The 24,838-nt window shown below is 35.0% G+C and overlaps 1 protein-coding gene across 5 annotated transcripts in view; it reads right to left on the bottom strand.

Moving 5' to 3' along the window:
• LOC120770407 (calponin homology domain-containing protein DDB_G0272472) overlaps positions 1-24,838 on the bottom strand; it is a 143,031-nt gene that overhangs the window by 20,367 nt on the left and 97,826 nt on the right. For all 5 annotated transcript variants that reach the window (XM_040097880.1, XM_040097845.1, XM_040097854.1 and 2 more), the window contains one exon: positions 21,041-21,462. In XM_040097880.1, coding sequence (XP_039953814.1) covers positions 21,041-21,462 — 422 coding nt within the window. The remainder of the gene's footprint in view (positions 1-21,040; positions 21,463-24,838) is intronic.

The raw sequence follows: 24,838 nt of genomic DNA, 5'->3' as shown, positions 1-24,838 counted from the left end.
AGTTTTACAGCATGAACTATTTATTTTTCGACTTTTCTTGACGTGAAGAGATTTTCCTGCTTCATTTCTGGTTGTTTTCAATTTCATTTATATGCGGTATTACTTTCTTGCAACGGCCAATTGCCCTTGCTTCGCAATTGGTTGTCCCGGTCGTTTTTTGCCGCTGCTGCTTATTTCATATTTTCCTCTCATAAATGCCAAAAGACTCTTCATAACGTTGGCATGTTTCGTGTCGTTCCCTTCTTTGTATATAAGCGTGCGTATGTGTCTTTGCCGCTATGCGGCCACTTGACTTCTGGCTCTAACGATGCGTGCTCGTCTCATTTTTCGCCTGAGCGCTGTAATGTTGCGAGAACTTTTGAACTGTTTTTACCTAATTTTTGTTTTGTTCTTGCAATAGCTTAGTGTTTTCCCGAAAATGTCTGCCCAGTTGCGTAATGCTTATATTTTAATTTCATGTTTGAACTGTTTTCAAAATCGTAATTTAATTTCTGCATCCTTGTAAAAGTCGAAAATTTTAATTTAATTTCAAAACAAGCTAATTTAATGTGTTTGTGCAACCGCAGTGTAGGAGGAGCGCTGCAAGGTGGAGAGGGCACTTATAATTAACTTTCAAGCACAATGCATCTGCATACTGCTGAAGTACATACTATACATTGCATTTTCGCCCACAAACGCACACACATGCTTTGTATGAGCATTTATCCGCTTGCGCTTATTATTAGAGCTGCAACATTGTCGGCACTTGCCAGAATTTCGCGATTTATTGTGGCCAGTTGCGCTTCCTAATAGCACCGTTCACCAAACAGCTACATATATATGTATATGTATATGTGTATACTAGGGTGGGTCAAAAGAAAACGAAGTTTTATTTTTTCTCTTGGTATTTTGAAAAATTGGTTGGTATACAACTACTTGAAAATAATTTTTCGATTTCGAATTTTTTAGGAAGTTGAAAAAAGAAAACAATTTTTTCGTAAACCTTTCCATTTAAAAGATAAGGAAAATTTGTGTTTTTTTATAACTAAACTTATCGTTTTAGATTTCAAAGCGAATAGTCTTGTAGAAAATTTACTGCTCTTTAAAAATGTTTTAAATAATTTTTCGATTAAATTAAGCGTTTACGAGAAATCCAACGTCAAAAAAGAACATAAAAATAATAAAAAGAAAATTTAATAATTAAAGATAACAGGCGATTTTTGTAGAGCAATAAATTTTCTGCAAGACTATGAGCTTCGCAATTTAAAATTATAATTTTTTATTGTGTTATACCATTCAAAACCAAAAAAAAAAAACGAAATTGTCTTAAATTATATCTTTTAAACAGTTTGGCTTGCGAAAAAACCGTAAGAGACCATTCTTTAGAGCACTTAATTTCTTAATCTACGAGACGAGATATTTGAAGTAATTCGGAATATTTCTAAAAGCAAACTGTTAGGCGGCGGGCTTCCCGTTACAATTAAGAGCTCATACTCGGGGTGCCTTTCTTAGAGATGTCTACCAACCAATTTTGCAGAGTACGAAGTGAAAGCAAGACATTCGTTATTTTTACATACCCTAGTGTGTACGTATGTATGCCTACCATGCATATTAAGGTGATACGAATATTCCCCGTATTAAGTTTTTAGGAATTATATAACTTAATATAGTTATTTTACTATAATTTTCATTTCGTGAAATGAGGGAAAGTGAGCTGGAACCAAAAGACCAATGATAGAAGAAAGATACCAAGAAAAACAATATGGACTTTTAAGTTGTTCTAAAAGGTTACCCTTAAGTTCAAGTAAGCACTACAAATGAAGTAATAGTTTTGTTTTCCTCTTGTTATGTCACATTAGCGCGTTTGTTTATATGCTCTCGTATATACCTCCGGCAGATTAGTTACACAATAATAAAGCCATAAATGACAGTGAGCACTTAGTGCTGACAACAAAATGGCATCTGCAAGTTGTTCACGAAAAGTTATTAGCTCAAAGATAACAAAAATATTTCAATTTCGAAAGTATGACAACAAGCTCTGCAGGCAAGTAATTGTGAACATAAAACAGGGTTACGATTTATGTATTTATGTTATCATCAAGTATGTGCTTGTCCCTATATTTGATGAAACATTTAGAGAAAATAAGTTTATAATGTGTATGAGTATATTTTATAGTAATCCAATTAGAATGAAACTTCTTTGCTTAAAACTTGAATTTAAACTTTGGATTTATAGTCTCCTAGGAAATGAATTTGATTTAGGTGGAACATAATTGGCTTACCATGCATACTGCGATACATGCATTTTAATAGCTAAAATTCCATTCATAAATATATGTTTAAATATGCATATTGGATGACAAGTAGTAATGAGCTTAATTTATCACACATTTGTGTGCCGCCAGGCCAGTCGTCGAACCATCTATGCAGGTGATGAACTCCACCGCCTAATCAATGCGCCTTTTATTAGCTTGAAGCCCATAAGCTTGTATTATGCAGCTGGCACGGCGCTAATTAAGGCACGCGGCTGCGGGCATTTGACAATGTTCGTCGTGCGACAGTGCGTATGAGTGACGACAAGTGCAATGCAGTGAGCTAATACAAAGTGATTATACAAATCTCCATATGCCCATATGTACGTACATACATATGAACGCATATGCCTAATGAAAGCTGTAGTGCTGGTATTAATTGAAAATCACGGTATTTACTTGTGCGTAAGAGCTTATAGGCTAAGGCTGACAATTTCGCGTATATCAGTTTATCAAACAAATTGAAGTTGTGGTGGAGTGCGGAGCGTGGAGAATGTGTGGTATACGCGCGACTAATAATGTTGAGCTATGCAAATATTATATTAGCAGTGATTAGCACACGCCCATTGCAGTAGTGGCAGTTTGCACTAACTTATTTGGATGAAAATTGATTTTGTCACTCCTCACCTGCCTTTCATTCTGCCTCCCCACGCACACTTCACTCGCTACATTTATTCACTGTTAAAATATTTAAAATTTTTATGATCGGCATGTTTGCTGCCAAAAGTGCTCATGCTCCGCCTTCTTCAAATGCCAACATCGGCGCAGCAACTAATACAAAAAATATATTAATAAATTTATTACATATTCAGCTCATGTGCTTGTGCTGACTGCTAGCGGTCGGCGAGCTTACTGGCTGCTGGGCAACTGAGCGGACAGTCGATGGTGACCAATGAGCGTTGTTTGTGTAAATGTGCGGGTATTAATAGCGTCAACTACGTATGTATGGTATATGTATGTATGAAATTATGTACGCAAACACACATTCAGACATGCTTAAGCTATTGTGGGTCTGTGTGTGTGTGCAGCCATTAATGTGGCCAATAATAAAACGCTGCGGCTTATTATGCTAACAAATAAATTAATTTATAAATAATTAGGCACAGAAATTTAGAATTTAATTCGCTTATACAGGGTGTCTTTGTTTGCACAACGAAGTGTACACATATTTATAACAGAAGAGCGGATGTGTTAGAGAGTGTAAATATGTGTATGCACCAGTCACGTGGACAAATGCTGGCATCAGGTCAATTAATTGCCACTGCCATCATCGCCATTTACATTGCAGAAAATATTACTTACTATGAATGCATGAATTGCGCCGATTGGTTTGCTTGTACCGCTCACTTTCGCCGTTCTTAAGGAGAATATGACGGAAATATTAATGAAAATTGATTGCGATAAATGGTTCGGCTTTTGCATATAAGCGAACATTAAACTTTCATTTGCATATATTCCTATGTACCGATGCGTGTATATGTGCATTACGCAAATCGTTAAATTCCCTACAGTAATAAGTTTTCATAAGTTTCCGAACAAAATAAGAACATTTTTTCTTCAGAACCTCGGCCGATATTTTTACAGTTTCTAAGGCAAAACTTAAACTTTTACCCTACTGTACACATTCTGTATATATTTTGAAAATTCATATAAAAATTGTCTCCGGCTCAGCTAGTTTAGTTTAGATAACATGGAATTTTCCGATAAAAGCCTTCTTTATCGTTAACCTTAAAACATTTGAATTTTTATTAATTTATTTCAAGTTTGTCAGTGCCATCCTAATACGAATTATACAGGCCATTTATATATACAAATACATACATAAAATGATTGTTGACTCTGAAACGCGTCCTACACAAAACCCTCCGAAGTCAAGATGCTGAGGTAGTGAAATTGTTACTGAAGACAGATGGCACTCTATTAGTGATTATTAGGATCAGTGGACTCACAAGCAAAGTTTTTATGACGCACAAATAGTTGGATATATTGGTCATAATGAAAAATATCTTAAAAAATGAAGTGACCGTATCATACTGGACATAATATAATTTTATGACGAAAATGTGAGATCGGTCTACAAATTATCCCAGCTCTCTTATACTACTTTATAATGTAATGTCGTTTAGCACTGAATATGAATAAAATTGGTGTGGTCATTGGCTTAGACTAATAACGCTAATCTAATGACATCTGATTCTCTGATTGACTTTCATTGCTATAAATAAAAGTGGCTAATCGGAGAATGCCGCCCAAGAGCATACTTAACGTCAAAGAGAAAGGAGCTATAGACGCTTTGAACGTTGAGGGTCAATTACGCTATTGCTCGAAATTTGGGAACGCCATTAACAGAGGTGTGTAATTACCTGAGTAACAAAGAAAATTATGGTCAGAGAACTTACATACTCTGGTCGAAAATAAAATTATTTGCACCCGACATGAAAGAGAAATTTGTCGACAGTTATCAAATAAAACGACCTCAATACGGAAAGTGCATCAGTTTCAACAATTTGGAGTGCGGTGAAATGAAATCCTAACATTGTACGTGAGCAAATTCAGAAAGCGTCTCTCTTGAAACCATACCATAAAGTATCTCGGGTCAGTATTGCTTTATCAGCTTTTACTGCTGAGGTTTACGGAAAGAGCCGCGATATTTTTCAAAGCGCAATTTCAAAATCTGGGACAGTACCGTTGACATTCCCTTCTTACCGAATGAATAGTTCCGTGTACCTGGAAGAATTAGAAGCAAATATGTTATCCTGTATACACAGTCATCCGCAACAATACACCGCAAGAATTCATACGAGCAGGTTCACTAAAACGTGGCTTCAACGTAAAAGTGTCGATCTTTTGGAATGGCCAGCTTGTTCTGCTGCTGTAAGTCCTATTGAGAACATCTGGAATTGTCTGGTAAGAAAGTTTTAAGAGGATTATTGTGCATTCAATACGAGTTCTGAGCTGAAACCTACTATTTTGGATAAATGGGTTTTATTAACCACAGAAATGCTTCCTCATTACATCAACTCAAGGCACATTCGAATATTCGCACTTATTAATAATAATGGAAACACAATAAATTATTAGGAAAAAAAGGAAATTTGTTTCTTTCCTTTTTTCGTGGTGTAAGGGTTGTCTTTACAGCAATGAAACACCGTTTTCAGTGCATTTCGCTTACTACCTACCGTACAATAGTAGGAAAAGTACCGTTAGAAAAAATTTGTTTTTATAGATATGTTAGAGTTACAACAGAGCTTTGAAATAACATGGGAACACATTTTTTCAGTATTCCACAGAAATATAATGTCTGTATAGCAATGAAACAAAGCGTATAACATTTAGCCCCTTTCGTTGAGTTTATATCATACATATCTATGATTACTGATTATAGACATTTAATGAATCTATAATTTTTCCGTAACATTTTATACATAAAATAAAGTTTTATCAACATCTGGAAATATGCTTCCGACTTTGATCTGAACCCTTCCCTTCCTTAATATTTTGAATATGTAATAGATTACTGGGTCTAACTGCAAAAATTGGTAATCGCACAGATTTCGGTTTCTAAATTACATTCAGTTTACCTTTACTAAAATATGGCACTTTTGTGACGTGGAATAATTTCCATTTACACACTTGAATCTCAGTTACGAACCCGTCTTAATGCGCGTAGAAATGACATATTTTATCACCACAGGTAAGTGGCATATGTACATTTTTCATATACATACATATGCATACACATATGTACGGACATATTTATTGAAAAAGAGCTGCAATTTAATTAGGTTGCGGTTGCAAATGTATTTATTGATTTAATTATTCATAATTAAAATGACACAAAAATCCCATGGAGTGCATACAAAAAATAAATAAACAATCAAAACTGTTTAATATCAAAATAACGGTTTTTTGGTGTGAATATGCTATTGTATGAAAGATAAGCAAATGTGTGTGTTACAACAACCGCGTTCCCGATTACTATTTAATTTATTATTTATTTAATTATTCGAAGTTATTGCTTTTGTTTGCGTTTGTGTAAATTTATACAGCGAAAGCAAGGATTTCATAAAAGGCACTACACATTAAAAACAATAAGTATCCATTACAAATGAATTAAATTTGCAAAAACTGTATTTGTGCGAAATTAATTTTCCACATTTATTATACATTCATTTCGAAAATAGCTTCTCTCCTGTTTGAACACTTCGTCGTTTACAAGCATAATTCGATATTAATTGTATCCAATTGTTCCTTACTCGTCACGCAACGGTAATTAGGAGTTATTACTGCTGACATTATAGAATAAAGATGCTCATTTGTGAAGAACAACTATTTTTGAATTTTTTTTGTTGCATATATAGTATTGCAAATTGCATCTAGTGCAATTTAAATTTTTGTAATGGTCTTCTAAGATTTCCATACCAGTTCCATAGTCTGAAGTTTCAAGGCTTTCAAAATAGGAATTTGTTTCGAGCTCGACTTTTTGATCTGTGTAAAATTTTTCTCTTGTAAACTACTGGGAAAAAGGAAATATTCACTAGGTGGGAAATCTGGCGAATATTGTGGATGGGGGGCTTGTTCATAGCGAAATTGCTGTATTTAACGATCGCATTACAAACTGAATAAGCCGAAGTTGTTGCCATCGTACTTCAGCTAATACATTAATTGTAGAACAATAGGAAAGAAATTTTGTGAACCCGTTTGTTTGAAAAATATAAAAAAAAATCGGAATATGTGTGTACACTATTTGTGAAATCTTCAGGTGGAAATTTTTGTTTTAGAAAATAATTAAAGAACTCGGTAAATATGGTTGCAAAATAAATTATATGTGTATTTATGGTTCGTATAAACCTGAAAACATCTGAATTAATTTTCATAAGATTTTTAAAACAGCTACAACAACAAGTGTTCCTGTGAACTCTAAAATCAATCGGTGGCGCTCAATTATACACTAAAGCAAAATATATGGTACGAGGTCGCACAAATCGGAATTAATTATTAGCAAGATAAAAGAAAACAAAACTGAAAAGAGTTAATAGACCTTACACAAATTTCGGGACTTAAAAATAGTTGCTTATGATGAGTCTTTTGAGGTTTATATTCATCATTTAGCAGAATCCATCAAAACGCATGTGGAATCATCAGCTTCTAAACGTTTTGCTAAGCGGAATGTGCGGTGTCGGGGAAAAAAGTGAAACTTTACGAGTTTAGTGCATTTCATTGGTGGCATATGTGTTTAAAGATGAATAGTCATTTCAATTATTGCGCAATACACACTTACGTCCAATAGATGTACACACATGCTCGCATGTATTGGCACACAGTGGCACTATGGCCACACTGTGGACGTTTCACTGTTCTTGTTGTTGGCGGCAATTTAATTTAATTATTTGCAATTTGGCTTAACGCCAAAATGCTTCAATGGCTGATGCGGCACACACACGCAAATACGAGGATTGCCGCTGCCAGTTGCCATTGCTGTTTGTGACATTGTGTCGCACACATATGTACATATACACATGAGCATGGTTGCTATTATTGTTATATACGCAACAAATATTTCAACTGTTGTTGGCGGTAATAGCGGTGACGGCGTGTTTCTCGATTGGTCGGCTTGCTTGGCACGCCGTGCTTGTGACATGCGACAAAGTATGAAGGCCCGTGTGTATGACTGCATGTATGTATATATAGTATGCCTCTGTATCAACGTGTCTATTAGCCTGCTGTTCGGGCAGTCGGTTGTCCAAAGTAGCAACCTAGTCGGCCAGCCGGTTAGTCTCCCTATAAGGTGGTCTGTCTGGCGGCCTCCCTACGTGCCTGTCTGCTGCCTTTCAGGCCTGTCTGCCTGTCGTGCACGCGCTTTGCGGCAACCAACTATTTGGTGTTCGTTTGTTTATTGCAACACTTATGGCCACGCTGTTGCATTTTCGCCCAGAGAGATTTGATCGCTTACTGTGCAGTTGCCGATGGTCGGCTGTCGGCTGTCGACCACCAACTAACTGCCTTACTTCTTGCTGCACATACCCATGCTTGATGTGACTATCAAAGTCGATTGAGTGGCCTATTATGGCAGCCCTTTAAGTGCTGTATTTAGTCTGGGTCAATCCAAGTAGTAGTCGATAGTTGCTGTGCGAGCTGAATTTATGTGTGTCCATGTGTTCTCGTTATTATTTTAGCCTTTGACTGGAAGTGTCAGCTCAATTTAGTGACCACTGATATGGTTGCCTAAGTAATGCAGCATATTGCTAAAAGTATGATTTTTTAATGATCTTTATTTCTATTTTTTGAAGAAAATTATTAAATTGCAAAAGAACCGTTGGTTGACTTTTATTTTTCCGGATTTCCTCAACTCGAATTTTATTTACTAAAATTTATAGAGCCCGAAGTAGTTACACTTGCCACATATTTTTCTTCCTCCAACGTAAAAACCTTCAAACTGGAGTATAAATATGCATATTTTAAAGCTCTTCTGCCACCGCTGCCACGATGTGGAAATGCAATTTTGCATCGAAAGCTGTGTATCTGCTGTGAACTTAATCGCAGGCAATTACAATGTTGCAAAGTAGCATATTTCCACATTTCCCTTTCGCACCATCATACTGCTACTAACACAAGTGCAGAAATTAACACTACATTTCACCACAAAACTGTTCGCCCATTCATGTACTCGCCATTTGCGACGGCGTTGCTTGCAATCGTCATTGAAAAGTGCATTTCGTAATTAATTGATTTCTATCGGACTAAAGGCCATTGGCGAGCATTTAAAATATAACGCTGACGAGTGACAATTTATTTCAAGTGATTTTTCCATTTTGCCCATCAATTGGCAATTTAACGTCTGCTATTGTCATTTGGTGGTGATTGTGGATTTCGAAATTGACAGTAATTATTACTATTGATACCGTTGTTTATTAACATTGCATTGTATTTGCTTGAAGTGATGTTTAAATCAAACATCATAGTTTATAAAATGTTTTAAATACTTTTATCTTACTCTCCCTTCATTTTGTATTGGGTAGTCAAAAAAGCACTTTAACTTTAACTTATTTTTTGTATATTTATAATAATAATAAATAAATAAACAAATATGTACCATTTAGGTCGACCACTTTTTCCATTTTTCCGCTAGGGCCATTATTCCATCAGTGTACATAAATCGAAATTTCAAAATTTCGAGAACGGAAGGCAGCTAATCATTCTGGTTCTACACGAACTGATACAGCATCGTCGCCGTAAACTTCACAAATTTCATTGGAGGCTTGCGTGGCATTCTTCCTTTTTTTATACAAAATTTCAAAATATAGCGAATTTCTTCATTATTTTCACTTATTTTGAATTTGTTGTACCTTTTTTCATCTTCCCCGAATTTAATTTTTTAATTGACACAATGTGATTGTGAAAATACGAAAAGAATTTTTCGGCTGCCCAATGTAAGTATGGTTATATACAGGCAATACGTATTTTCATACTATGGAAGTATAATATACAAAATTGGCGGTTTTATCTATGATAAATGGCTTGCAGAAGTTCTTCGTATAATTGTGGTGTTTACCTTGATCTTCCGCAACTCTCTTTCACGACGGCCATACGCTCGGGACAAATTGCTAAAAACTATTCAAAACAATTCTTTTGATTATGGGAACAAAATTTAGTTGAAATTGGGCCGGTAGTTTCTCGGATACATTTCAAAGATGTGTGGTCCCATGCTCATTCTCCAATTTGTGTGTTATCGCACTTTTCCTAGGGCTGAAAATACTTTTTCCGGAAATAATTTCTGAAAAGCTTCCTTAGTTTGTGAGACTTTTTAAAAAACTTTAAATCACAGCTTCAACTTCGAAGCCCTGTACTAAAATACTGTTTTGTATCCTAATTTATGGCTTATTTACGGCTTTTTATTTTTTTCGTTTAACGACATTTTGTGGATGTGGCAATATTCCGATACCGCTTCCATTCACCTCCAACTTAATTTGGGTGTATAAGAACATATGTATGTAATAAGTTCCATCAATCTGAAGTTATAGCTTGCCCGGGCGGACTGACAGCCACTCAGATTTCAACACATATCATCATTTGGATCAATTATATAGTATATGTATATATAATACTATATCTATGGCTGTTGGGTTTAAATGCTAAAAACAACGGAAAGTTGAACAGAATTATTTTACTCTGTAGAACGTGCTGCGACATTATAAAATTACCTAACAAACTTGAAATTCTTTTCTTACGATTAAACAAATTAAAGAATAACAATTAACTCCTTAGGAGCGGTCCGTAATTCATAAACAATTTACTTGAAAATAAAATAGAGTTTATTCGATCACAAAGGAGAGGCAGTTAATCTGTGAAGTTAGTTGTGGTTACCAGAGAACTTTAGTAAAACTCGGTTTATTCAAAAACGGTCACAGCTCAGGAACAGTCTATGATAACAGCTTTTTCTCGCTCTAACCTTAGAACCAATTATACATGAAATTATAATATTTATAGCCAATTTCAATGTGAAGGTTAACGATAACACATTTACAGTTTTCTAAAAATATACACCACTAAATGGTTTACATTTTGTTTATGTCATTAAAATACACGCATTTGCACTTATCGCTATTTTTACTCTAATACAGAGCAATGAAAATAAGTATCTAATCATACATATGTGGAAACAGCATCGATGGCTTAGTTTAATGTGTTGACTTCCGCTTACACACTTTAACATACATTCGCGAAAATAAACCTACTAATTTCCTTGATTATTTATTAAATTCATTGAATTACCACAAATGTAATCATACTAAGCATTCACCACATTTAACAAAGTGATGAGTATGCATATACTTGATAAGTTTTGCACTGACATCCATTTTCTGTGTAAACAACCCAGTGGTGAAGGATCTATTATCGAATAAGTCAGGAAATATGTATATTAGTTTCCAACCAGAAGTTCCCGTCTCCAACTAGTCAGAAAGATAAGAGACTTATACCAGTTATATATCGCTTTATTAATTTTGTATGAGACTCGTACATTTTTAATAAAAATCACACAACTGACAATCCATAGCGGTTGTAAAAGTGTCCGTTGCCTGCAGGGAGAAAAACACTTGGCTGACTATTTGGTCTTGTGGTTCGTACTAGTTTGTTTTATAACTAGTTGATTTCTCTTCAGTGCAGTCCCTTAGTATGTTATACAATATGCGCTACAAAAACAACGTCATGACCAACAATAAAATGTAAAGTCTGACAAGTTGGTTAGAGCGATGGAGTTGTCGGCTTATCTGTGATGCGGCAACAACAATGGCTGTTATGCTCCTCACTGGAGTCCGAGCCATTTGGCCCCTCCCTACGTTGTCATGTTGGCACACATGAACTTAATTGAGATTTATTGACTAATTAGAATGAATTAACATTGCAACAAGGACAATATTCATTGCTATATATTTGTATTTGGCGATACATTGCCAAATAAATGTGTGGGCATGTAGCTGTTCTCCTCTTCCGAGCTTATTTATGGCCAGTAGTGTGAGAAGAATGGATGAGCATTGTGTAATTGGTTGTGGTTGTTGGTGCTTATCTACAAATTACGGTACATGTTAGGAAGTGTCTCACATTGCATACCATATGTGTCCATATTTGTGCGTGTGCTAGTAAGTAGAAGTTTGAAATTTTATGGATATATGTACATATTGATTACATTTTATGATTTTCATAATAGTAAGTAGAAGTACAGTTTCTATGGTCTAAGGGCATAACATGAATTAAATATATAAGTTGATTAAACTTTAAGTAGAAGTTAAAACTTTAAATTGTGATATTTCCAAGTCTTTTTGATAAATTTATATATCGGGAATTTGGGAAATAAAACAACGGAATGGATCTGGATGGGACTACTGTATTTAAAAATATATTCTATTTCAAACAAATATGATTGTACGCATCAGGTACGGAAATAATATTTTATTTTATGTCGCGTCAGGAGTTTTTTCGTGTGTCGAGGTTTAAAAATGTTTTGCCACTGGAGTAAATCAGCGGATTTATCAATATAATGCAACTTAAATTGGCATAAGTCGTTAATTAATTTTTATCGTATCCTTAAGGAATACAATAATGAGAACTTTTCTCGTTTTGATAGAGAATTCATACTGAAAGAAAGGATAAGTTGATCGGAAACTGCTCTCTTTGCTTGAGCCCACGATATCGTTGTTTACTTGGTAGCACTGAAAGCTCTGCGCTACTGAAGAGATGACAAGCAATACAAGAAAGTATCACAAAGATTCTCCCTGAAATAAATTGCGAAATCAGTGAGTAATTTGTGAGACCCATTTTTTGAATCAATTTTACGTATGTTTACAATCTTTATTTAATGAGATTTAATATAGTTTTTTTTTAAGAAAGATCGTGTTATTTAAACTTTGACTTCCGAACATGTTATCATAAGAGATTCGTTTATTAAGAATGTAAGAAAGAAGTAAGGTTGATGTTTAGGTTATTTAAAATATGTACAGAAGTGTTTGGAAATATTAAAATATTGTGTTAACTGAGCTTTGAAAGTTAATTTTGAAAATCTTTTCAGATTAAAACATATATGTACATATGTTTGGGCCTAATATATAATAATTAGCTTCTTAAACAAATTTGAATTATGTATACTTTACTGTGGAATGGAAACCAAAAAACATATATGAAATAAAATAAAAATCTCAAAACTCCTTTCTTTCCTTAGTGGCACCACTGGCTAATATTATTAAAAATGTGAACTTTGACAGCGCTCTCTCGAATCGAAAAGATTCGTATCATGTCATCCATGACTGAAACAACGAAGCGAAGAAAACAAAGGGTTTGCTTTCAGTGTTTATCTCTAATAAAAATGGTGACTGTTGCTGTGAAAGCATAAAAAATTGTATTACAAAGTGACGATTATCCTTCAGAATATCCTCCCAGGATTATAGCAAATGCAACACAAATTCTGAAATCAACAGATGCATGCGAGCTTTTTAAGTTATGCTTAATTTTCTGGCACTGCCCTTTAAATAGTTTCATTAAAAATAAATTATTCTTAAATATATTTAACGTTCTTCCATAATATCTGGTCAACTTCAATTTTCCTTCATGTTAATGAGACATGCGTTTTAGCATTTATGAAGCCACGACTTTGTAAAAATTATTATAAAGTGGACATTGAAAAAACAATCAGGCAATAAATCCGTATTATTACACATTGCATGTCGCATTGGCTTGTTTAGCTTTAATGCCGAAAATTTCTAAAATTGTGTTTTCAAAATCAATCATTATTTTGTGTTTCAAATTTTCGACAGCTAACTTATTCAACTTTCCCTAAAAATATAAATTTTTGTATGAATTTAAACTACGCACGAGTTTGACACTCAAGTGCTGAACACATAGAGCGCGACACGACATGGCAGCACGACAGTGAACTGTAAATGGCGTCGTGAATTCTTCTACACGAACATTTGTAAGAAGGCAGCGACATAACAAGATAACACAACTGTCCACTTTGCATATACACAATTTCGTTGTGGCCATACTAATATCTTTTACTTCAATGAAATTTTAATATTTTGTTCAAAGTGAAATTTTTTATGCAAAAAATAAGTAAATACAGTGAAACTTCGATAAGTCGTAACCTCGATAAGCGAAAAACCTTGATATTTCATAGTATTTCTTCGGTCCCTAGAAAAATTTGCGAAAAATGCATGTATTTCGGTCCCTTTGATAACTCGTATTTTTCTTGAGACAAAAATTGAAAAATGTGTATCAAAAGCCTCTACAACTCGTATTTTTTTCACGAAAAACCGTACGTGACGAAAACATAGTACGTTTTTTAACCGTTACTATTTTACAGTTACGCTTATTCATAAGTTTTGCTTTGCTTTCTACAACTAGCGTAGATTAGTATCAATTAGGACGCAAGATGTCAAGTTCTCGTAAGTGCAAAATATTGCCAATTAAAAAAAAAAAAAATTATTCATGCCGTAAAAAATGGTGAAAAACAAGTAGAAATTGCGAAAAGGTTCGGTATTGCGCCATCTACACACATCACATCAATTTTGAAAAAAAGTGATCTGTATTTGGGTTTGCCCTCAAACACCAAACGTAAGCGCCAAAAATTACCAGAATACCCGGAATTAGAAAAGAGAGTACTCACTTGGTTTTTGCAATGCCGAGAATCTAATATTATTCCAGTTGGAGGACATTTACTAAAAGAAAAAGCAAAGGTGTATGCCGCACAATTCAACACAAGTAATGGCTGGTTGGACAATTTCAAGAAGAGAAATAATGTAAGTTTCAAAAAAGTTTGCGGTGAAAGCGCGGCCGTTGATGATGAAGTGTGCGTTCAATGGAGAGAAAACATTCAAAAGTTAATAGAGAATTATGAGCCCAAGAATATTTTCAACGCGGATGAAACGGGTCTTTTTTACAAGTGTCTTCCTGATCGCACTTTGTTTTTAAAAGGCCAAAGTTGTCATGGTGGCAAATTGAGCAAGGACAAAGGCATAATCAAAAGTTTCAAAACATTTTACCGTAAAGAAGTTGTTGTTAAACTGCTTGAAAGCATCGAGGAAAAAAAAGGATTATTTCATTTCGATTTATGATGCAATGAATATTGCTCATAAAGCCTGGACAAATATCAGTAAATCGACTATTAAAAACTGTTTTCGAGCTTGCGGTTTTGTTAAGGATCAAAATGTAGTCGTAATCAGCGAAGATGTACTTCACATAGCAGAGTGGGCTCGTGTTCCACAAAATGCTGAAACACGTGTAAACTTTGATGACTACTTTCATGTTGATGATGAGTTGGTGATTACTGGAAGCCTCAATGATGATGAAATTCTGTGTTTCGAAAACATCGACGATGAAAACGATGAAACATTTGAAATTCCCTCAGTTTCCACAAAGATTGCGAAAGCTTCAATTGAAAATTTGCATCTTTTTTTCATGGCATCAAATGTTGAAGACACTATTTTTAATGGCATTGTAAACATTGATAATGCCATAGATAAAACACGCCAAAATAATGAAAAATGAACACTTTTCTTAATTTTTTTGTACAATTTTTCAAAATACATACATACATATATTGATTGAATAATATATGTACTTTATATTTTAAAATTTAAATATGTACAATCATTTCTTGTTTTTTATGTAAAATTGAAAAAATAAATAAAACACTCTATAATTCGTATATTCTGTATGTTGCCTCCATAAGTTGTATAACTTGATAACTTGAAAAACTCCATAACTCGTATTTAAATTGTGGTCCCTTGCAAATACGAGTTATCGAAGTTTCACTGTAGGTAAATTTATTTGGTTTAAATTATAAATTGTTATTACAAATGATATAACAGAGCTATTTTATGCTTTTATTTGTAAAATAACGTCAGATTTGTTAGAGCTTTGAATAATTTTACATTTTACATATTAGTGGCATCACTCCTCTCTACTGTCAACTCTACTGTCGTTGGCAAATATAAGAATATTTTGAAGTTAGTGAGAGCGACAACTGTCGGCCTGCAGTGGTGTAGTCGTGCAGCTGTCTAAATAACTGTGACCATCAGAACGTGTGTATTTTAATATTTGACAGATGTCGCTTGCAGTCTGTCGCGCTCTATGTGTTCAGCATATTCACTTACGCTGTACAGAGTGCCGCCATTGTGAAAAGGAAAAGCGAATAGACAAAACGTAATTTGTAATGCGTTATCTCCTTAGAAAGCTGCATTTTCGTGATAGCGAACATTTTCACTTGCGCAACGTGAAATACGATCCGAGCGATTCTGTACTGTGATACAGTCACAAGTCTCTAAAATTGAGATTTTCAATAAGAGACGATTTTTGTGATTTGAGACGATTTAGCAATTAAGTACGTGACAGTCATAAAAATCTCTCAATTGAAAACGACAGGTCTACATTTCATTGTTTTGAGATGTAGTTAAACTTGAATGAACATAAATAAGTCGGGAACAAATATTAAATTTTACATAACAAAGTAAAAAAGCATAATTATCAATAAAAATAAAAATATATGTTAACTTTTGTTTGATAGAATATTTACACAATTTATGTGGAATTGAATAATTTTTAACTTTTTCGTGTTGGCGTTGCTTACAAAATATAAAAAAATGACAATCGATTAACATCTATGATGATCTCAATTCAGTGTTTTCAAAATGGCAAACGAGAGTTATTTTTAGTTTTTCAATAAACTCACTTCTACTGAACATTTTCGTTTGTTCGATATTCTTGTCCACGTTCCGCGTTTATTTGCCGACAGATTCAATATATAATTATATTTTCGCCTTTAAATTTGTCGTGTGACTTACAGAATACCAAATTATGATTACAGGCACTAGTCAAAACAACAAATTTAATAAAAGAAAAACAAGAAAAAAATTTAACTGCGTCGGCACTGAAGCTATAATATTTATAGCATAAAAGAGTATACAACAGATCTTGATTTTGATCGGTCAGTTTAAATGGCAGCTTTACGTTATTATCTTCTGATCTGAAGAACATTTTCTGAGATTGTAGCGATTCCTCTGACAAAAGTCTTTGTGTAAATTTCTTGAAGATATCTTGTCAAATCAAAAAGTTTTCGATATAAGGACTTGAGTTGGATCATATGATATCGGCGTCATCTTGCTGAGAAAAGACCACCACATCATCCTGCTCCGCCTTTTTTTAAATTGTTCAAGGTGAGTTATAAATTCCTACCCCAAAATCAACTTCTTTGCTTTGCCGTAATAAATATGAGGTTCCATGCTTTTCTGGTTCAATAATTTTGGGCCCTCATAAATACCTCTTGACGTTCTTCTCAGTTTCATAATGAAGTAAGCTTAAACATTTATTAATATGACTGACTGCTCACCCCCAATTCTGAAGCCTAATTATTTCACTGTTAGTGTACAGTTGTTACAGCTTTAAGTGGATTTTTGTGTATCGATTTGGCATAGATGTAAGTTTGTAAATAACGGCCTTTATATTTGGTTGTACGTATGTGTGCTCACCTATTTATTTAATGCCATGACATATTCAATCGAGCCAATTAATGTCACACATAAACCAGTCAAGCGCACATGTACGCACATACTGCATTGCGAAGTTTGTACTACACCGACACACATGCCCCCAAGTCCAAATGTAAGCCTGTATGAAATAGTTAATTTCGAGGAGGGCGTTCATTGAAATCTTGTGGCTGTTTGTGTGCCATTCGATTATGTTTGTTTGTTTTGCCTATGTGTGAGTTGAAAGCACAAGTGTTAGTCTATTATTAATATCATAAGCCCGAAAGCAATTTATCTTGCGTGTGTGCACAGATGCACCCACACAAGCACGCCTGAATGCTTGTCTACTTGACTACTTGAATGGCTGAGCGGTTGAGTGGTTGAGTGGCCTGGCAGGATGCATAATTGCATCGGCTCGGTGTATTATCGCACAGGATGTGCGTTGCATTTACAAATATCAACTGAAACACACATACACACTCATGCATGCACACGCTATTCAAGCTTGTCGGCGTGGCACTTAATTATATTGAACAGCATATTAGAGCCAAAACTGTTGCCAACAATTTCAACTATGCACCCAGCTTATGAGGGGCGGAATTTACAAGAAATATATGTACATATATCTTGCGAGTATTAAATGTTGCACGTACATTTGTACAGCGGTATGTGTGCTATAAGCTGAGATATTGCTTCGCATTTCATAACAACACCAAATGTGTGTGTGCGTTGTTGCAGCAATAACAATTTAATTACATCAACAAAGCATATTTAGAGCTTTCGAGTCTGTTGGTGGCAAACAAACGCTTGCGGTGAACTTTGCTCCTCAGCGCTGCTCAGAGCTCTGAGCTGCTGATTTTCCTTGTCTACTTAAGTGATGCCTAAATGCATAATGCTTACGGGAAGGTCGATAAGGCCATTCTGCAAGCCACTTATGCATTTGCACTCGATGTGCACGTGTGCGTGTAGTCACTGGAAATTTGCTTAGTTTAATTAGTTAAATTTTTGCAAAAAGTTTCGGTTGTGGACCCATGGCGAGTGCATAAAATGTACAACAACAGTGACAATTAATTCAGTGCGGTTCCCTAGTTAAACAACGCAATCAATTACACGCACGCACAAACACACCCTTACAGATATTTGATATAAAAAGGTATACATATGTATGTTGTTGCTGGGCGTGGCGGTTGTATGTATGTATATGTGATTTTGCAAATTAGAGCTTGTAATTATAATTATTAGTTTGTAGAGCATATTTCTTGTGCTTATTGCATGCCTATGCTCGGAAAAGTTTAGGGTTGTTCAAATAATTTTCGCCCGTATGAATTTACATATGTATGTGAGCAAAATTATGTATATGCTATATGCAACAAACTGTTTGCAAAACACAGTAGAATTGAGATTACATGTTATATAATGTACAGGTGTGCATATATGACAATAATGTTATGAATTCATATAATTACCTAGTAGAAAGAAGGAAGTTCGGGTGCAGACAAACACTGTATCAAACCTTTATGAAACTACAAAACGTAGTGTGGCAGTTTTAATCTAAAAGTGGTGGAAATTGAACTTCCAGCGCCCAGGTAATGTACGTGAAGATCTCAATTTATACCATTGATATTAGTGAGATAATGCCACTAGGCTATGTTTGAAAAAACGTTCAAATTTGAAAACTAGCATATAATATTTGTTTACGTAAATTCTTATTCTTCCAAATAAAATTTATTCCCTTAAAAGTAGTACCGTCCGATAAGTTGTACTTTTGTCAACACTTCCAGTCCTTGAAACAGTTGGAATAGTCTTTACCGGTATAGTCTTCAAGACTTTCTTCTATTCGGTTTATATTTCTTCAATCGTGTCAAAACGGACTCAAGCGAATGTGGCGATTGCGGACGAGTCGAATTTTTTGCGAAACTAGCGGAAGAATTATTGACAACGTGACATGATGCATTATGGTGTTAAAAGAACTGAGAGTTGTTTGTCTATAATATTCCTTGTTGGTAGTTTGGCCCGATCGGCGGGAGAATTGCACTGCGATTAGTTTTAGTTATTACAAACATCGGATATTATTATAAACTATTATTACACTTTGTGCAAAGCAGTACGCGACAATAAAAATAAATAGAATCCAATAAAAGAAAAAGAGTTTGCATAAATGCACATAATCTACACAAAATAAAAATATCGTATAATCACCTTATTATACCGCCGCAATTACCTGCAGAGCAGATTGTAATAATAATTAGTATTTTTATCTTTCACCAGATTCCGACAACTAAGCGATTCAATCAAATCAAGTTACTAAGAGTTATTTATAAAAAGGAACGTCTATGCTCAGATGTAACCGAATATTTTATTCAAGTGCAGTTTTCAGAGATTAAAGTCGGAGGCATGTTTTCAGGTATTGGCAAAATTGTGTATTAAGACATTGCGAAAGAATTTAATATTCACTATTCTACAAATTTATGAACGGTTTATAATCATATTGGATATCCGATGAACTTATGCAATATTATAGCTCATAAACTCTCTTAGTTTCATTACTACATTTCGCTTACTTTCAGAGCTATTTACATTGAAATTATCCCATTTACACTCGTATCAAGAATCTATAAGTACTTGATTCGGAAATTAAGGGGCTAGGCGAACGTTCGCGTCCTGAATGCGAATATTTCATCTTAAACTAAGCTGAACCTAACGCTAAACTATATTATGTTTTAGAAAACTTAACTCAACTTAAACTTAATTTCATTAAAATATGGCACATACTGGGTAAATAAAATCTTCATATTATTTTACCGTTGTACCGAAAACCCTAGAAATCGGCATACAACACACATAGACTCACTATACATACTTATACTTGCACACACTTTCAATATTTGAAGCTTTTGTTTGATTATGCAAATTCCTAATTAGAAGTCAATTAATGTGTTTGCTCATGAAGGTTTACACAGTAATCAAAGTTTCAAATTATTGGCTAACATGCATATTCATACATACAAGTACATGCATGTACATAAGTCTGCAAATATTACAAATTATCGCACAATCAAGACTTAGATGCATTTTTTTTTCTGTGCTTGATTCCTTCATAATCCTTCGTTATTTTCGAGAGCAAATACATTTTGTAGGAATTGTTATCTCAATCTGAAACTATGAATTCGGTCTCAAATTGTTGGAAAGAACCGAAGAAAATATGTTGACCCTTCATTTCTATTTCATGTTCGGATACGGATACAAGAACTTGATTCTGATCGTTCAGCTTGTATCGCAGCAATATGCTATAGCAGTCCGATATCGGCGATTCCGACAAAGCAGCATCTGACGGACATGGTGTTCTCAGAAGCTATTAGGAGCTGAGTTATTTTTTAATAATATATTTGACTACTTTATTTTTTACGTGGATATTCGACACAACAGACAAGATTTACAAGACTACCGAACTAATGGGACCAAAATGAGCTCAGTTAAACTTTTAGTCAGTCCAGCACCGGATAATTGGAGAATATTTCTTGCTCTTACCCCAATAACATCTTCTGAATGGAGGCAAAATTGTGATAAGAATGAACTTTAAAAAAAAATCTGCTGTACTTTTTAAAATATTATGAGGAAAGGTTTGCTTTTAAACTAGGACTTTTTATAAAATAATTAAATTCGGTAAAGATCTTTAAACTTTGTTTAAACTAGAGACTAGATACTACTTGCATTTATAATGCTTCATTTACTCACCTGCGTTTCAGTCACATTCAGCAACTTAGCCATTTCCGTGCGTTCACTCGAACTAAGATATTTCTTTATTTCGAACTGTTTCTCCAATTCGAATATCTGACGACCTGTGAAGGTGGTGCGCGCCTTCTTCTTGCGTCGCGCATCGGTCGATCCCGAATCTGAGTCGTCCTCCGTGGTCTCCACCGCAGGCACGGAAGATGAGGCGGGCGGTGTGCTAACGGTCGGGAATAGCTTATCGCGCATAAGACTGTCACTGCTACCAGTAGGACTCACATCCGGCACAGGCATCGACGAAGAAGACGCCGGGGGCGTAACTGTCGACGACGCTGAGCCCAACAACGCTGCACCCGTGGCGGAAACACCAGTGGCAGAGGCATTCGCAAGTTTTTTCTTCTTACCCGGTTTGACTGTGTGATTGGCATCTGAAACGAAGGCACAATAAAAAGTCGAAACGTTTAGACAAAGAAGGTGACTTTGCTTTGTGGGTAAACAAATTGCAGTTTTTTGCATAAAAACATAACCAAACAATTGTAATATTGCAATCTTATGTGTCTATCGGTGTATTTGCTCATAAATATGTTGTCGGTAATGGAGAATGCTAATGAAATCATACGAGTCGCTAAAAACGAGCGTTTAAGTGTCTGTCTGCTTGGTTGGCACGCGGCAATGCAACAATGCTGTCTGTCAAGCGATGCTGTCAATCACTTTGTAACCTCATTTGCTTGCGGTGCTGCCCGTTAAAGTCCTATTGTTGTTGTTTTCTGCATGCCATGGCATATTCGTAGGTGTCGGGGATACATTCCTTTGGCGGCGGTCCGTTTTTGTTGTCACTTCGTGCGTTGCCGCAGCTCGTCGCTGTATGCTTGTTGCACACACCTTCAAGTGCTTGAATGCTTTCGCATTTATTGCTAATTTCACGCACTTAAACGGCGTTCATTCAATTGGCACAACAACAACAAAAGTGAATAAGTATTATGTGCAAAAACAACTGTCAGCCTTCCTGTCTAATTGCGTTGCGGCTTGTCATTTGATATGCAGCTGCGGTTTTCACAATAATTATTGTTGTTGTACATAAATATGCTTGTTACTGTAGCACTTGCTAAATTTCAATTTGTACTCTGAGATTGCCATAGTATTGTCGCTAATTTGACTTTATTTAGATTTCAATTGATTTCACTCAAATGGGTTGTGCATATGTTTAATTGTTCACTGTATTTGTAACAGCAGCGTTTAAGTGTTTGTAAGCAAATATACACTCTGCGAAAAGTGTTTGACTTTAAGGTAGTAACGAACAAAGTATTTGACGCATTAATATACACCTTGCATATATTCTTTCTCTTAAAATAGCCTCTAGCTAGGTATGCAAATCATAGGCTGAAGAGTTGCTATGAAACAAAACCTATTCTTATCCTAGAGTACTAACCTTAACCCGAAAGCTATGAAATTTTCATTTTTTTACTTGCTTTGAGGCTATTCGTTTCAAAATGATGCTAGTTGTGATATTTTTGTTCATACCGGATTGAAAAATAAAGAACAAAAGTTTGAATTCCAAGCATATATGTAAGTAGTTAAGAATAAAAAAGAAAATGTTTTAAATATAAATTAAATTTCCATTTGACTGTTAATTTTTAATCCAAGATATTTGGGACTAAAAATTTTAAAATTAAATTTTTATTTATGAATTAAATTGAAAATCTAATTTTTAATTTAAAAATTTTTAACTAAAAAATGCGCAACTTATAGAAGATATTTTGTCAAAAAATGTTTTCCTTACAAGAACTTGATTTTAGGCGGTTTTGTATATCCTATAGAAGTCCGATATCGGCGCTTCGGCTAAATGAGCAGCTTCTTACGGAGAAAATAACGTGTGCAAAATTGCATATCTCTAAAACTGACTACTAATTTGCTTATATAGCGACGGACAGACGGGCATAGTTAAATCGACTCAAGGTCACTTTAATCACTCATGGTCTTCCCCTGCTGCAGTGATTCAGAAATTTTGCTAAGTGCGCCCCTGTCTAATAAAAAAGGATAACATTCCTCATTCTAGTGTAAAGTAAGATGAAATAAGCATTATTTTGAGTGTAACTGTAAGTTTGCGACATTGATTTACCAGCTTTGCATTTGAATTTTGCATTATTCAAGAATAGCAATGAGTTGAAGGTGAGGTATGAGAACATCTGTGAGCCCAAATGAATCAGTAGACGCAACAACAATAAGTAGTAATAGAAAAATCATATGCAGAATTAAAGTGCAGGCGCTCTTGCTAAGGACAGAGATTTTTAAAAGAATCAAGCTGAGTGAGCAATGAAATAACAAGCTAAATTAGCAGCCGAGTATGGAGGGGAATGCAAATGACCTGCATGTAGAAATTGAAAACAACAACAGACGGCATTTGCACGAGCTCATATAATACATACAAGCCGAACGGACCGAACGGGAGTGGAAGAATAATGGCTTTCCGTGGCGATTAAAAACTAATAATAACTACAATTGCACTTAACGGATCACAAACGTGTACACCTATATATATATGTATGTATATCATATATATTTATATACATATATGGTATGTATATGGACAGAAGTGTGTAGCGGCATGCAAATAAAGGCGAGTATGTTCGCGAGAATTGTTAATAACAATTAATAAAGCGACATTTAGCAATAATTGAACAACAATAACAAAAGAATAAAACGTGTTTGTTTTCTTTATATGCAGTGCGACTGCAGTAGTTATTGCCTGATGTTGCTAACCGCTTTGGCCTGACTTGCCCCCTCGCGAATGCCTGCATTTTTATTCGCGACACGTTGTGGGATGTCTGTGTTGGCGTCTGGCTCTGTAACTGTGCTTGTGGTCGCTCGGTCATAGCCGTACTCAGTGCTGACGCATGCAACAACTTGTGGCAGGTTTGTGTCTGTGCAACAAAGGTTTCCTTAATATGTTGTATTTTGTATTGCTGCTTGTTGCTGAAATTCTACTCGTTTGCAATTATATTGATTGTTTCTACATATATTTATAAGAATTTATAGGAGTACAAGTACACCTTCACATCCTCATGAATTATTATTTGCGGTTGATTTCCTAGAACTAAATGACATTAACTTCTGTGGAAAAGTTTGACATGCAAGTAAATTAGCTTTTTATGACAGGAAGTTCGCCATTTGTAGTTTTATTTATTGTTTCCTTCAAATAATAGTCCCTAAACAAATATCCCTCAGCCTTGAATTCAGAAAGGTCTTCTTAAGAAACAACAATTGAAATGTGATCTCCAATTTCCGGTTTCAGGTGGTAAACTGTTGAGATCGAATGAGGGATGTGTGGGCCACACGGGTGTGGTAGACGAATACCCCTGACTGAACATTAGCTAAATGAGTTTGAATATTTTAAAATTCATCCTCTATCAAAGAGTATTAATTATTGAAGTTCAGTTCGAAAAGAGGCATCAGGTGAAATAGAAAAAATTTCCATACAACGACCAACAGTTCGATCGAACAGTTCGTTTGACATTATACAATTATATAATATATATGCTCTAGTGGTTAGTGGTCCGATCTGAACAATTTCTTCGGAGATTGTATTGTTCCCTTGGACAATAATCCAAATAAACAAATTGTTTACAGGAACTTGATTTTGATCGGTCAATTTATATGGTATATCAGCTATAGTATCCGATATCAGTGGTTCCGACAAATTAGCAGCTTTTTGGGGAGAAAAGGACGTGTGCAAATTTTAATTGGTATCTCTAGAATTGAGTGCCTAGTTCGCTTATATACAGACAGGTGGAGGGGGATATGTCA

The sequence above is a fragment of the Bactrocera tryoni genome, chromosome 1, assembly GCF_016617805.1.
Source record: "Bactrocera tryoni isolate S06 chromosome 1, CSIRO_BtryS06_freeze2, whole genome shotgun sequence".
Classification (NCBI taxonomy): Eukaryota; Metazoa; Arthropoda; class Insecta; order Diptera; family Tephritidae; genus Bactrocera; species Bactrocera tryoni.
The sequence above is the reverse complement of the archived record's forward strand: the minus strand, read 5'-3'. Positions and strand labels throughout refer to the sequence as shown.